The following is a 13712-nucleotide window of genomic DNA, read 5'->3' on the forward strand; positions in this document are numbered from 1 at the left end:
TATACTCATGCATTTTCTTTCTCAACTGTTTACGTTCACTTATAACATAAATGGCTGTGTTTACAAGGATGCTTGCAAAGACAGGTGTTTTGACACATAAATATGTGTATTTAACCATTCAAGCCAAATTAGGCTTCAAAAAGAACTTGGTTCTGTACTCACACGCTCTATGAGCAGCAGCTTCGTGTGTGCACGTCTCTCAGTGCGCCAAATAGTGCTGCTTACTGCGCTTCAGCAGTTTAAAATCAATTCTTTTTAAACTGCAATGCTTAAAAACAGATGTAAATGATAAGCTTTTGTGACCGCGCAGCACAGCAACGTCACATGAGCGTAATAGCGATAGAGACTACAGTCCAAAATCTCTACCGGTTAATCATATCTACTGGTAGGATATCTCTCACCCTTAACTAACTGGCGGTATGCATTATTAAAAGTTGAATATCTGACCACAAATGAAATGTCATGCTGGCGAAAGCTATCCATTGTCCATCTCAGTGGCACTTCCTTGGCTGGTACTGAACATTATCTTTAGTGTCAAAACATTGACATATGGCTTCTGCCCAACTTGAGTACAGGATGCACAAAATATCAGTACAATATGGCTTATCGGCCGCTATTAGATATAGGATGTAAATTTGTTCATGCTCTCCATCATCTTACACTCACTTACAGCTGGTCTTTAAAAACAATTCTAATTTGGTAAGTGTTAAATATAATCTTTAACCAGTCAAAATACATTCCTATTGTTTATACTGTACATTATATTGTTATTCTGTAAATGCCTAAATTTGCTTCCTACATTAATTTTAACAGAATCAATTTGACACATTATGTTCTTGCTCCATCCATGCAAGAAATGCACACCCAATGAGAGTTGAGAACGAGATTTCAATGAGACTTTTCTTGGTTAAATAAAAAAATAAAACCCACAAGACACAGACAACAGTTTCTATATTATTTTAATTGTTTAATCAAAATTATTGGATATTATTAGGGACATGTATAGAGTCTCTACTAAATTCTGTGCCCTTCTGGAGCGGAGCTTGTTGGGATTCATGGTCCCATTTGCATCTTTGTATTTTTGTTTGCATAGGAGAGTGAGGCAGAGCAAACACTCGACTGCAGCTTCACGAAGATGACGTGGCTGGTCACAGATAAAGTTGTGTGCTTCTTATTCTGGATGCTGCTGTTCCTGTTTAATGGCTTGAAATGGCTAAAAATATGTGTAATGCCAGCTGGGACTTGTTGATAACATTACCTTCGTCAATTCCTGCCTCAATCCTTTCCTCTATGCATTTAACCACAGTCACTTCCAAACCCGCAGTAACATCCAGCCGTCGAGCCACATAATACATAATCATGTAGGAAAAATGTTGTGTAAAATAAGTTCAAAATGTTCCTCAAGTGGTAACATTTAAATTAACTGGTCTTGTTCAAGTCAAAGAAATGTATATTGTATATGACTGAATCAGCCATTGGGTTTTTAAAGGTCAATTCAAGTGAGATAACTGCACACATCTGCACATAGTCTGACTGCATTGTATTACATAAAAAAACATTTGTGGGGTTAAAGCTAATGAATACATAATGAATGAATAAATGTACATTGATTATAACCACTGAACAAACAGAGCTTTGATTATATTGTCAGTGATTCAGGAGGATTTCACAGAAGTGCTGTGAACTGCAGAACAGAACTGCTGCTGCTTCATAAAATGTGATTTAAAAGATCTGTGACTTCTCATTAAGGGATCGTTAACCAGTTTTGCTGTGGCACTGTGCTTCTGCTAAATGGACACTGACTTTATATAAGATTAAAAACAAGAAGCTGAAATGACATGGTCATTGTGCTATGAAAAGTCATGGCAAATGTGAAATTTTTCTTCCCATTAATTGCAGATTAAACTTTCTGCTTATCAAAGAATCCTGAAAAAAATGTATCACGGTTTCCAAAAAAATATGAAGCAGCACAACTGTTTTCAGCATTAATAATAATTTAGAAATGTTTCTTGAGCATCAGATCATCATATTAGAATGATTTCTGAAGGATCATGTGACACTGAAGACAGGAGTAATGATGCTGAAAATTCAGCTTTAATCACAGGAATATATTACATTTTAACATATATTCACATAAAAAACTTCTTTAAAATCGTAATAACATTTCACAATATTAATACATTTCACATATTAATAACTCTAAACAGAACACTCACTTTAATGCAAACAACACTGGACTGAGGAAACACAGGGTAATGAGTAATTCAATGAATAACCATGGAAACAAACTAGCACAGGGAACACAGGCAAAACAAAAAACCAAAACAGAACTACACGTGACACATGCTCTGGAGGAAGACGTGGAGCAGACAGAAGGCAGGAAAACAGGTGAGATGACAGAGGGAGGAGCCAGGTGGGGACCCAGAGAGCAGCCAGGACGAAAGCCCACAATGGAGGGAGGAGCCATGGTGGAGACTTAGCTGACAACACCCGGGGGACGATCCAACGTGCAGATGGAGAGCAGATGGGACCGGAAGACACGGATTGTCCTGGAGGCCGAGGTGGAGCTGCAGCGACGAGCGTCCGAGGTGGAGCCAGGGTGCCTGAGAACTGAGGTGGAGCCAGACTGGGTGGAGAGATGGAGCGTAGCAGATGGCTCATAAGTCCGTGGCGCAGGCAGAGCGACGTCTGACCAAGGCGCAGTCGAAGGGACGAGGGAGCCTGGTGGAGCCGCAAGGACAATGTTATCTGGTGGAACCGAGGGAGGGAGGAGCCAAGGCGAAGCCGATAGGTCGACGGACCAAGGTGGAGTGATGAGATCAGTGGCCGGAGACGAAACCGGGAATCCTTGTGCCTTGGCAGAGCTGGAGACCGGAAGACCCGAGGCAGATCCACACAACATAGTGGCATTAGAGGAGAAGGGGCTGAAGGGAACCAGCGGAGACGGAGCTGACAGACTGGCTGACTTTTGAAGGGGAGGCGGGAGAGGGAGGGTGGTCGGTAACTGGCAGAGACTCTGAACTAGACGGAACCAGTGGAAACGCAGGAGACTTTGAGCTGGACGGGACCAGTGGGGACAGGAGATTAAGGTAAGACTCCTCTTCTAAATTATAAAAGTAGTTGCAGAGGCCAGCTGCAGCTCACCCTCAGTGGTGGGAGTGTGGCCGAGGTATTCCTCCATACCCTCGAACTCCACTAATTATCCCATGGCTATGCACGGTGTTGCTGGCTTACACCCCTGGTCAGACTCTCGGGCTCCGGGGCGATGGCTGGCTCAGTCCTCCTCTCTGGCACTGGCTCATTCATTGCAGCAAGTTTGAGCTCCCTGTCTGCGGTGGGCTCTGGTTTGGGTTGAAGGCTGGCTGGGCTCTGGGCTTGGCTGTGTGACAGGTGTGAGGTGGGGCTCGTAGGCAGTGAGGGATAATCCGCCATGCCGGAGCGTCCAACACAAATACTCCAGCAACGGCCTGTGTTCAGGGAGGAGGAGGAGGAGGAGGAAACATACTGCTGGTGAATCCATTCTTCCCTTTTTTACTCTTATTAGTGGGTCCAGTATTCTGTAACGTATTACTTGCGGAAGACTGTGCATGATGAAGGAGTGGAAATCAGAATAGCCTTTAATAACTCTAAACAGAACACTCACTTTAATACAAACAACACTGGACAAAGAAACTGAGAAAACACAGGGCTTAAACAGATGGGATGATTAATGTAACTTAGGAACACGTGCATCTCAATGAATAACCATGGAAACAAAATATCAAAGAGAACACTGGCAAAACAGGAACAGAAGACTAAACCAAAACAGAACTACATGCGACAGTATACTGTATAAATATGAAAAAGAATTACACGTTTTTAACACAGCTCTTGCACTACAGGGAGTCAAAACTGTGAATTATATATTTTATGAAATATATTAAGATACATAATGGGGTCATGAAAATGCACTGCAGAAGTGTGCAGCACTGTGCAATCATTTATTTATTGACTTCTTGGTACAGTAAATAACCAGTCTAATCATAAAGAGACCTATAAATTTTTTTTATGGCTCCTGCTGGTGTTTCAGGTTGATTTCCTGCTGTCGTCCTGTTGTGGCTGCTGCAGTGACTCTTTTCTCTGCCCTCAGCTATCAGATTCAGCCCTAAATACGTGGACATCACTGAAGACATCTTTATTCAAGATCAATAATGATTTAATGTCAAATGTACCTTTGTCTTCTCGTTGAATGCCTTTTTAATCAAATTTAGTCGTCAAACACACACTGCCTCTTAACTGATGTGTGAGATTTGATTTTGAAATGTGATCATTTAAATTGTGGATGGGATTTTATGGTAAACGCTTTGTTCAGAGTTATAATCTGACTTTGTAATAATGTCAAATTACAAGTTTTACATTAAAGTACATTTTAAGTCATATGTTTTAAAGAAATACACTTAATTTGTGTTGACTAACATACTAAAGCACATGTACTTGTTTAGAATTTTAACTGTAGTAGTATGTTATTCAATATTACATTAAAATTTAAAGTTAATATATTTCAAATCTACTAAATTACAACATCATACTAGAATGAAGGTTTGGCTGACGTCATTCAAGGCAGACGACACAGCACAGAGGGAAACTTTTTTTAAGAATAACGTGGACAAATTGTTTAAACAGACGGCCAGTCAGGAATGACAAGTTGCTCCAGAATATCCATCCATTCCTTCTAGGAGACTCTTGCAGGTAAAAAAAAAAATGTTATAGCATTAAGTAACATCTAAGGAGTCATATCATTATTACATCTTCCAAGTATTGATTTTGACCGGGAGGAAATTCTGATTAATCCTCATGCATCACTAGCTACAGCTACAATTCATACTATTACTGTGACTGTTGTTCTTGAAAACACTTCATCTGCAGTAACTTTTCACTGTAAATAAATGTATTTGTTTATTAGAATGTAATTTGCAGTTACATAAAAAAATCTGATTACGTAACGCACATTACTTGTAATGTATTACTTTACTCGTTACATCAGAAAAGTAATCTGATTACATAATGTACATTACTTGTAATGCGTTATTTTACTCGTTACATCAGAAAAGCAATCTGATTACGTAATGCACGTTACTTGTAATGCGTTACTTTTTGTTACGTCAAAACATTAATCTGATTACATAATGCACATTACTTGTAATGCGTTACTTTACTCGCTACATCAGAAAAGTAATCTGATTACATAATGCACATTACTTGTAATGCGTTACTTTACTCGCTACATCAGAAAAGTAATCTGATTACGTAATGCACGTTACTTGTAATGCGTTACTTTACTCGTTACATCAAAAAAGTAATCTGATTATGTAATGCACATTACTTGTAATGCGTTACTTTACTCGCTACATCAAAAACGTAATCTGATTACGTAATGCACATTACTTGTAATGCGCTACCCCCAACACTGCTCATTTCAGATGAGATTTGAAAACACCTGATTGCTAGTTTTTCCACAGTCTGAAAACATCAACAGATCAATGTAAATTTCAGTCTAAGGTTTTCTCAGAGAGAAGAGCTACAGTAAAAATGTGTCCATATTGAACATAATCAGAATGATCAGCTATTAAGGGTAAATCGACATACTCTGGTAGACTGAAGGGAGTGTGAGCGTTTTCTACATAGTCTGAGTTGGGTTAGCTTCACAGAGTTGTATCTTCACCAGTTTAGTTCTTTGATGGAATCACATCCTCATGTCCTGATACCAAAGATATTCAAAGTTCAACTTGTATGAAGTTCTTCTCTGTCTGTTGGTCAAACGGGAACAAACTCCATTGCGTTTGCAATCATTGAAGCTGTATTATACATTTTTTGTATATATTTTATAGTTTTCACATTATTTCATTTAATTCATTGGTTTGTTAAATATAGTAGTGCTGTGTTATTACTGTATTATGTTTAATACAGTATCTCTTCAGTTAAAAAAAATGCATACTGTCCAGTTAAGTGGAAATATGAGAATCTCTTTGAAAAAATGTGTTTAAAAGAAGTTCAAATCTTGTTTTTCATGCCCTAAATAGCAATAAAAACACATAAGAAAAAAAAATATTTTCTGAGGTTGTCATAATTCATGCATGAAAGGACACTAAGCAAGGAATTGAAAAGGGTCCGTTTTGATATCATTTTGACTTTAAATATGCATTGTAGGTAAATACGTTTTGTAAATGGTAGAACCGGTACCTACTTCCTATTGTAAGCTACTGTGTAGCTGCAGGTGGCAATGGCAAGCTGGTTTGCGTAAAGTACAAACAACGTCTTGAAGAAGTGCAAATTTCCAGCACCTGTTCACTCAAAAAGTCCACAGGATTCAGTTCATTTGAAGACAGCTCAAGATTGCTGATGTCACTGTATTACAGTTCGTGATCAACACTTGTTGTGAGAACGTTTAGGAAAATACAGGTTCCTTAAACCTTCAGGAACTTCTGGTCTGATGTGTGGAGAATGCGGCTGATGAACTCGCCCAACACAGCGTTTTCCCAAACAATCTGGTGTGAGCGGTATTTACTGGCGTAAACCTTCAATTGTTTTGCTTCCTCTAGAAAGTACAAACCCCGCCCATCTCATGACTTCTCGCAAACTTTCAGTTCGCACACTATATGGAGCAGATTACACAACTGAATAAGCACACACTGTCAGCTGTCTTCATGTCGCCACCGGGTCCGTGTGCAGTGAATGTGAGAATGGGCTTCAGTGCGCTCGTGTGCGCGTGTGTTCTCGCGTTCTGCAGCGCTGCTCCGGTAAAACGCCTGCAGAGGAACGAGCCTGAGAACAACAGACCGATCATCGGTAAAACTCTCGTCTTCATGCTATATGTCAAAAAGATGGACTGAAGCATTGGACGCAAAATGTGATTAATTTCTCGTTTTGCTAACAATCTAAATGTGTTCCTAACCTGTTTAAACTTCGTCTGTAGGTATTCTGACGCAAGAGGTTGACAATGAGGCTATGAAAATATTTGGAAAGACCTACATCCCTTCATCATATGTAAAGTACATCGAATCCGGGGGAGCTAGAGTTGTGCCAATTAGGTAAGTCTATGATTCGATTCATTTCGAAAACCGATTCATTGATTCGTTCAATTTATTACAGCAAAGTGTTCCCTTATGAAAAGAAGTAGCTACACTTTTAAAAAGAATATTACGGAAATAATAAAATAATATACTTGCAGTAAGTGCAAACTGTTTCCAGACACTTAATTGCATTTGCAATTAAATGAAAATGTATTATAGTTTAAATATTAAATGCAATTAGTTGAACTTGTCAACCCATTTAAGTACTTATCTTAAGTACGTCTTTATATGATATGTCATAACTCTGTTGTTTTTGAAATATAGTTCAAGTGTACAGCTGAATGTACTATTACAATAAATATAATATTGACTAACACTGTAATTTATAATCGAGTAGGCCTACTTTACATGTGCTTTAGTATGTTAAAGGTAATGTATAAGGTAAAACTTTTTTTGAAAATTGAAAGTGGCCGTTTATTTTAGTAATATTATTATGTTATCTGCAATTACAGTTTTTTTTTTTTTTTTAAATATAAGATTTGATGTGTACATTCAGGGTTCCCAGAGTCTCCATGCCATTTATGTTCATTATTAAGTCAGGAAATAATATACCAAATACAAATATACAAATCATTTCAGCCATAAATCAATAATGAAGACTGTACATTAAAAGAGAATCACACATTGTTGAATTTAATGAATGAAATTAGCAAATCAGTATCCAAAATGTGCTGTTTAAACAATCATACTAATAAATATGTTTTATGTTACAGGTTGAACCAGAGTTCTGCAGAACATGAAAAAATCTTCAACTCAATAAATGGGTATGTTCTCCATCTTCTGTCACAGTATTTTCAAACTAAACTCAAAATAAGGCTGTCTTACCCAGAGTTCATACATGATTGTCATCTTCTTAAGATTTAGGCCATTCAGAAAAGAATGTATCATAGCACTGAATACATGATTGCAGTAACCTAGATTTCACCAATAATACCAGTTTCTAAATGTTTATCTGTGCAGATCTGATTTTATGCCCTAATACAGTAATAACACCTCTCATCATGTCTGAACGAAGCTTACAGGAAGTAAACAAAAGCGAATACATAGACAAACTTTTCCATCTGTCTGTCAATCAGTCTTATTCTCATCGGAGGCTCTGTGAACCTGGAGACATCTGACTTTGCTCACACAGCTGGGATTTACTTCAGACTTGCTCTTAAGGTCGGTGAATTACAGTATATGCTGTGTGTGTAAGTGAATGTGAGATACTCCTCATGTCTTGAACAATTAGCTGTCTTTATTTCAATAGATTTCCTGATTCACCATCTTACGAACTAAAATGAAGGAAATGAACTACCAGACACAGGTTGTTAATCTTTTTTTGTGTTGTTCTCAGGCACATGATGAGGGCGAGTACTTTCCCATCTGGGGAACATGCCTGGGATTTCAGCTGCTCACTGTGCTGGTGGCCGGAGAAAACCTGTTGAGTAAGACTACAGCAGAGAATGTCACTTATCCACTCAACTTCAGCTCAGGTACTTGTACATACTGTAGTCTTAAGGCCCATTTACACTATGTATAATAACTATAACGATAAAGATATAGTTCTAAAGATCATTCTAAATATAAAAGAATAGCAGAGTCCACACCACAACTGTAACAATAATGGCACAGAGAAACTATATCGTTCAGAACATTTTTTTCCAGCTGAGCTGATGAATGATAAAAACATTAGCAGCCAGTCAGAATCCATCCAGCTTTAAAGAGCTTTGTGAGATAAAAAGTCTGACAGCAAGATTTCAAATTAATGATTGGATCTTTTCATCTGGATGAATTAATTTACTCATTCAACTTACATGCTAAAGTGAATAAATGTTTGCAGGAATTTCCCACATTATAAATGTGGAACTTGCACATATGAGTATAATTATTTGCAACACCCACAAAATTCAGGCCCTAAGCAGAAAATATATGCATTTATATGTTCAGGATTTATATTCCAACATAAATATACCTTTATATACTTATATAGTTATAACTATATTTTTTGGATTTATAACTATATTTTTGGATTTGCATGTATATATACACAATTTACATTTAGATTTTTATGTATATATTTTATCTATATATGTAATTATAACTCAGATTTACATTTCTATATTCAAGCTTACAACTATATATTTGGATTTGTATCTATATATTCGGACTTATAAAATGGCATGTAAATATTAGTGTTGTCAATTCAATTAATTGCGATTAATTTTATCTAACATAAAAGTTTGTAAATATATGTGTACATATGTATACACACACACACATATTTACAAACTTTGATGTTAGATGCGATTAATCATGATTAATCGATTTGACTAACTTATATATATATATATATATAATTTAAATGTAATAGTTACTGTGGTTGCATTAACTGTACACCTGTGATTGTGTCCACTAACAGAAGCTCAATCCAGTCGTATGTTTGCCAATGTTCCACCTGACCTCCGTAAAGCATTGTCCCAGGAACCACTCACTGCAAACTTCCACCACTACGGAGTGACTAAAGAGGTACATGTTTTATAAACACACCATACACCATGAATACACAGAATTATTAGGCAAGTTGATTTCCTGATCATATTTTTTTGCAAGCACATTTTACCAATTCCAATCCACATCAATCTTAATAACTACTATTAATTTTGTATTTAATCATTTATAAGTCATATATAAAATTGTTCATGAAGGAAATGAAAAATGCCTTATATTGAGGTGTGCAGAATTATTAGGCAGGATTTCTTTTACAGGCAAAAAAAGAGATTTAACTCAGACTGAAAAGTCAAAAATGATTAAATGCTCATGAGAAGGATACAATACTAGAAATTGCAAAGTTAAAGCATGACCAATGGACAGTGAAATGCTCATTTATCATTTATTATGCACAAGAATTTATGTTCCAGAATCTGGCAGTAAGTTTTGGAAGATCATTTTTAGTCCATCTCTGTTTTCAGGATAGGAGATGGACTAAAAATGAACTCCCACACCTTACTGCCAGATTCTGGAAGATGAATTCTTCAAACAGTGGTACAAGAGGATGTGGTGCTGGTCCTTCAAGAGTCACTCTCAATCTGTCTGTCTATAAAGCCTATAAAAACAGTATTCATGTATTTCACAACACTTCAGCGTGTGATTCTTATTAAGTGGGGGTCATTTTTAGGATTCTTTACCTAACCTAAGTCTCTGAGATCCTGACACCTTACACTTCTGAAGACTCCAGTTAGGTTGCAGTTCTGGAAAATGGTGTTGCTGGAGACTAAAGGGTTCCTGATGGTTTCACACTTAATTCTTCACTTTAATTATTTTACAGTTAACATGTGTCTTTTCTTCTCCACCTGTTTTTGTCTGACCCTGCTGACCCAATGAGCGTTTCACTGTCCATTGGTCATGCCTTAACTTTGTAGTATTGCATCCTTCTCATGAGCATTTAATAATTTTTGACTTCTTAGTCTGAGTTAAATCTCTTTTTTTTGCCTGTAAAAGAAATCCTGCCTAATAATTCTGCACACCTCAATATAAGGCGTTTTTCATTTCCAGCCTTTATGAACGATTATATATCAATTATAAATGATTAAATACAAAATTAATAGTAGTTATTAAGATTGATGTGGTTTGGAATTGGTAAAATGTGCTTGGAAAAAAAATATGATCAGAAAATCAACTTGCCTAATAATTCTGCACACGGTGTATATGTTCATTTAAATCATTCTAATCAAAATAACAAAGAGCGAGCAATGAACTCTTCCTCTTTCTCAGGCATTCATGGGTAATGAGAAACTGAAAAGCTTCTTTTCAGTGCTGTCCACAAACATAGCAGAAAACGGCCTTGAGTTTGTTTCCACCATGGAAGGTAAAAAAACAATTTTTTACATTATAAATCACCATATACAAGCAGCCATTCACAGTGTGGATGAAATGATGTCGGTCTGCAGGCAGGAAATACCCTTTCTATGGGGTTCAGTGGCATCCGGAGGTGAACCGCTTTCAGTGGGACCCTCGTTACAACTTTCCTCATTCCAGCAACGCTGTGCGCATCTCATCCGTACTGGCTGAATTCTTTGTAAATGAGGGTAATTACACTCTCTCACTTATTTACTTATTAGCTTGTGATGTTCCACATCTGTATAAGTTTAAATGAACAAATGCATCTGTCTGTTTTCAGGAAGGAGAAGCTCCCATCACTTCAGTGAAGCAGCAGAAGAGAGCCGCGCGCTTATATACAACTACAACCCTGTTTATGTGGCAAATATCTCTGCGTATGAACAGTCTTATTTCTTCTGAGAGACACATAATATTGAAGGATGCTCAGGAAGGAAACCCTTCTCAGAAATGTTCAGATTGACAAATGTACTGTAATTATCACGCTCAGACCTCATATTTAAGAATATAATGTTTTTAACAGAGAGACAAATGAAATCATCAGTGTTTTCTTGAATTATTTTGTGATTTTTCTTTTAATTAATGTTATTACATATTCAGTTTTTTAAACTAAAAAAAATACACATGACTAAATTTAAAAGAGCCAGGAGGCCTTTCTGTGTGGAGTTTGCATTAAACATCAAAGGGACTTTATGCTTTATTTGCCAGAAGAGGGCAGTATTGTCTCACATGGCATGTTTATTCACAATTTGATTGTTTTTTTCCCATTGCATTGTTTTACAAAATAACCCAAAGAATTTGTTTTACAATAAGGATAAATATACTGTAGTACATTATTTAAACTGGATTTTAAAAAAGTTTATATTTTTGTAACTGTAATATACATATATATATTATATATTACATAAAAGAGAAAATTAATTGTATGTATTATTTAAATGTATTATTAAATGTGTTATTCCTGCATAGAAAAATTAAACTTGTGCCAATCAATCAACCCCCTGTAGACCTTATACTGGCAACACAACACCATAAAAAACATGGGGTGGGTATTGTGTATCGAGGCCCTTAGGGGCTCGTCAGGACCAGGATCTTTCAGAAACATGCAGGGTGGGCTCTATTTACTTAGGGCAGTTTAGGGGTCCCTACTATATCTCAGTACTACCACCAGATGGTGAGACATGAGGGTGGGCTCTTTTTAGAGTAGGCCTACTGCATTTTTCAGCCCTAAGGCCCGTTCACACCAAGAACGATAAGTAAAGATAACGATAACGATAAAGATATAGTTCTAAAAATCGTTCTAAATATAAGAGAATAGCACTGTCCACACCACAGCTATAACGATATAGAGAAACGATATCGGTGGAATCACTTTCAGAACGATTGTTTTCCAGCTGTTGAACAATAAAACACTGACAGCCAATCAGAATCCGTTATAATTTAAAGGCTCGCGCATTTAAAATGGCGGATGACATTGCGGAGAAGTTAATCGCTGAGGTCCAGAAAAAGTCAACCCCCCTTTTCGAGGATACTTTAAAGAAAATGGATATATGGAAAACAATCGGTCATGTGAGAAGTATTAACGATGAGATCATTATGCCAGGCTAGCAAACTGTGTAACATAAAATTACCTCAGGTAACCAGCGCAAGTTTCGACAACATTAGCTGTGTCTCATTTCATTTCATTTCGAAGGCTGCATCCTCCAGAGGACGCATCCTGTGAAGGATGCGGTATACGAAGTGTCCTTAACCAGAATTAAACAAAACGTCCTTCGTAGGACACACAGGCAGGAAAGGAAACAGGAAGTGTCACGTTGCTATGCCAACGTGTTCACTGCAGCATCGATGTGCTCTCAGCAAAGGAATGAAATTTATTTATAAATTTGTAAAGTAATTTGAAAAGAAAATGTATTTACTTGTTTTATTTTGGGTAATGCCTGAGGAGCTGGCATATGTACAACAGATATCTGTCACAGAGACAAAGGAGGAGGATATTAAGAAGAACAAAGTTTAAAACAAAAACAAGCTTGAAACTACTTACATTTAAACACATCTTCGCTTGTATGTACATCTGCCAACGCCGCCATTTTTTTTTTCCAAATAAATGACGGTTGTTAACAGCGACGCAAAGAATTGTGGGCTATCTGCAGCAGTGAAGGATACACCTCATGCATCCTCCGAATTCCTGTGAAAGAAGGACGCATTCGAAGGTCGCGTTTGGAGTGTCCTACTTACTTTTCTGAAATTATACGGCCTCAATGACGTATGCAACCTTCGACCTCCGGAGGACGCAGCCTTCGAAATGAGACAGCTATTGTCTTGCTTCCTTTGACGTTGCGGTGAAAAAGACTAGGCGTTGTTTTTATTCCACTATTGTCAGTTAAATTCACTGTTAGATTCGATCGATTACACTAGATATTCACTCGAAACACATGCTGAGGACATCTGCTGGATAAAGCCATGTAAATACAACAAGAACAGTAAAAACATGTTATGCACACTTTGAAACCACAGAAACAGACCGTTATCATTCGTTGGTGTGGACGCAAATATAGTTATCGTTATTTATCTTTATAGATATTGTTCTTGGTTTGAACGGGCCTTTAGGAGCCCCTGCCATCTTTCAGAACCAGGCATGAAGGTGGAGGTGGGTACTTTGATGCCATCATACCCAAAATCCAAACATTCTTCCAGTAATATATTCATTCTATAAACATTCTTCCATTA

At 37.2% G+C, this 13712-nt stretch overlaps 1 protein-coding gene across 1 annotated transcript; it reads left to right on the forward strand.

Moving 5' to 3' along the window:
* The first annotated feature begins 6603 nt into the window (after window positions 1–6603).
* Window positions 6604–11982, forward strand: LOC127517836 (gamma-glutamyl hydrolase). Its single transcript, XM_051903978.1, has 9 exons — window positions 6604–6825; window positions 6953–7067; window positions 7823–7873; window positions 8186–8270; window positions 8446–8584; window positions 9511–9617; window positions 10863–10956; window positions 11039–11176; window positions 11269–11982. Exons 1-9 carry the CDS (start codon window positions 6636–6638, stop codon window positions 11385–11387), a joined length of 1038 nt encoding a protein of 345 aa, XP_051759938.1. The 5' UTR covers window positions 6604–6635; the 3' UTR covers window positions 11388–11982.
* Window positions 11983–13712: the final 1730 nt, after the last annotated feature.

This window comes from Ctenopharyngodon idella, chromosome 8, assembly GCF_019924925.1.
Source record: "Ctenopharyngodon idella isolate HZGC_01 chromosome 8, HZGC01, whole genome shotgun sequence".
Taxonomy (NCBI): Eukaryota; Metazoa; Chordata; class Actinopteri; order Cypriniformes; family Xenocyprididae; genus Ctenopharyngodon; species Ctenopharyngodon idella.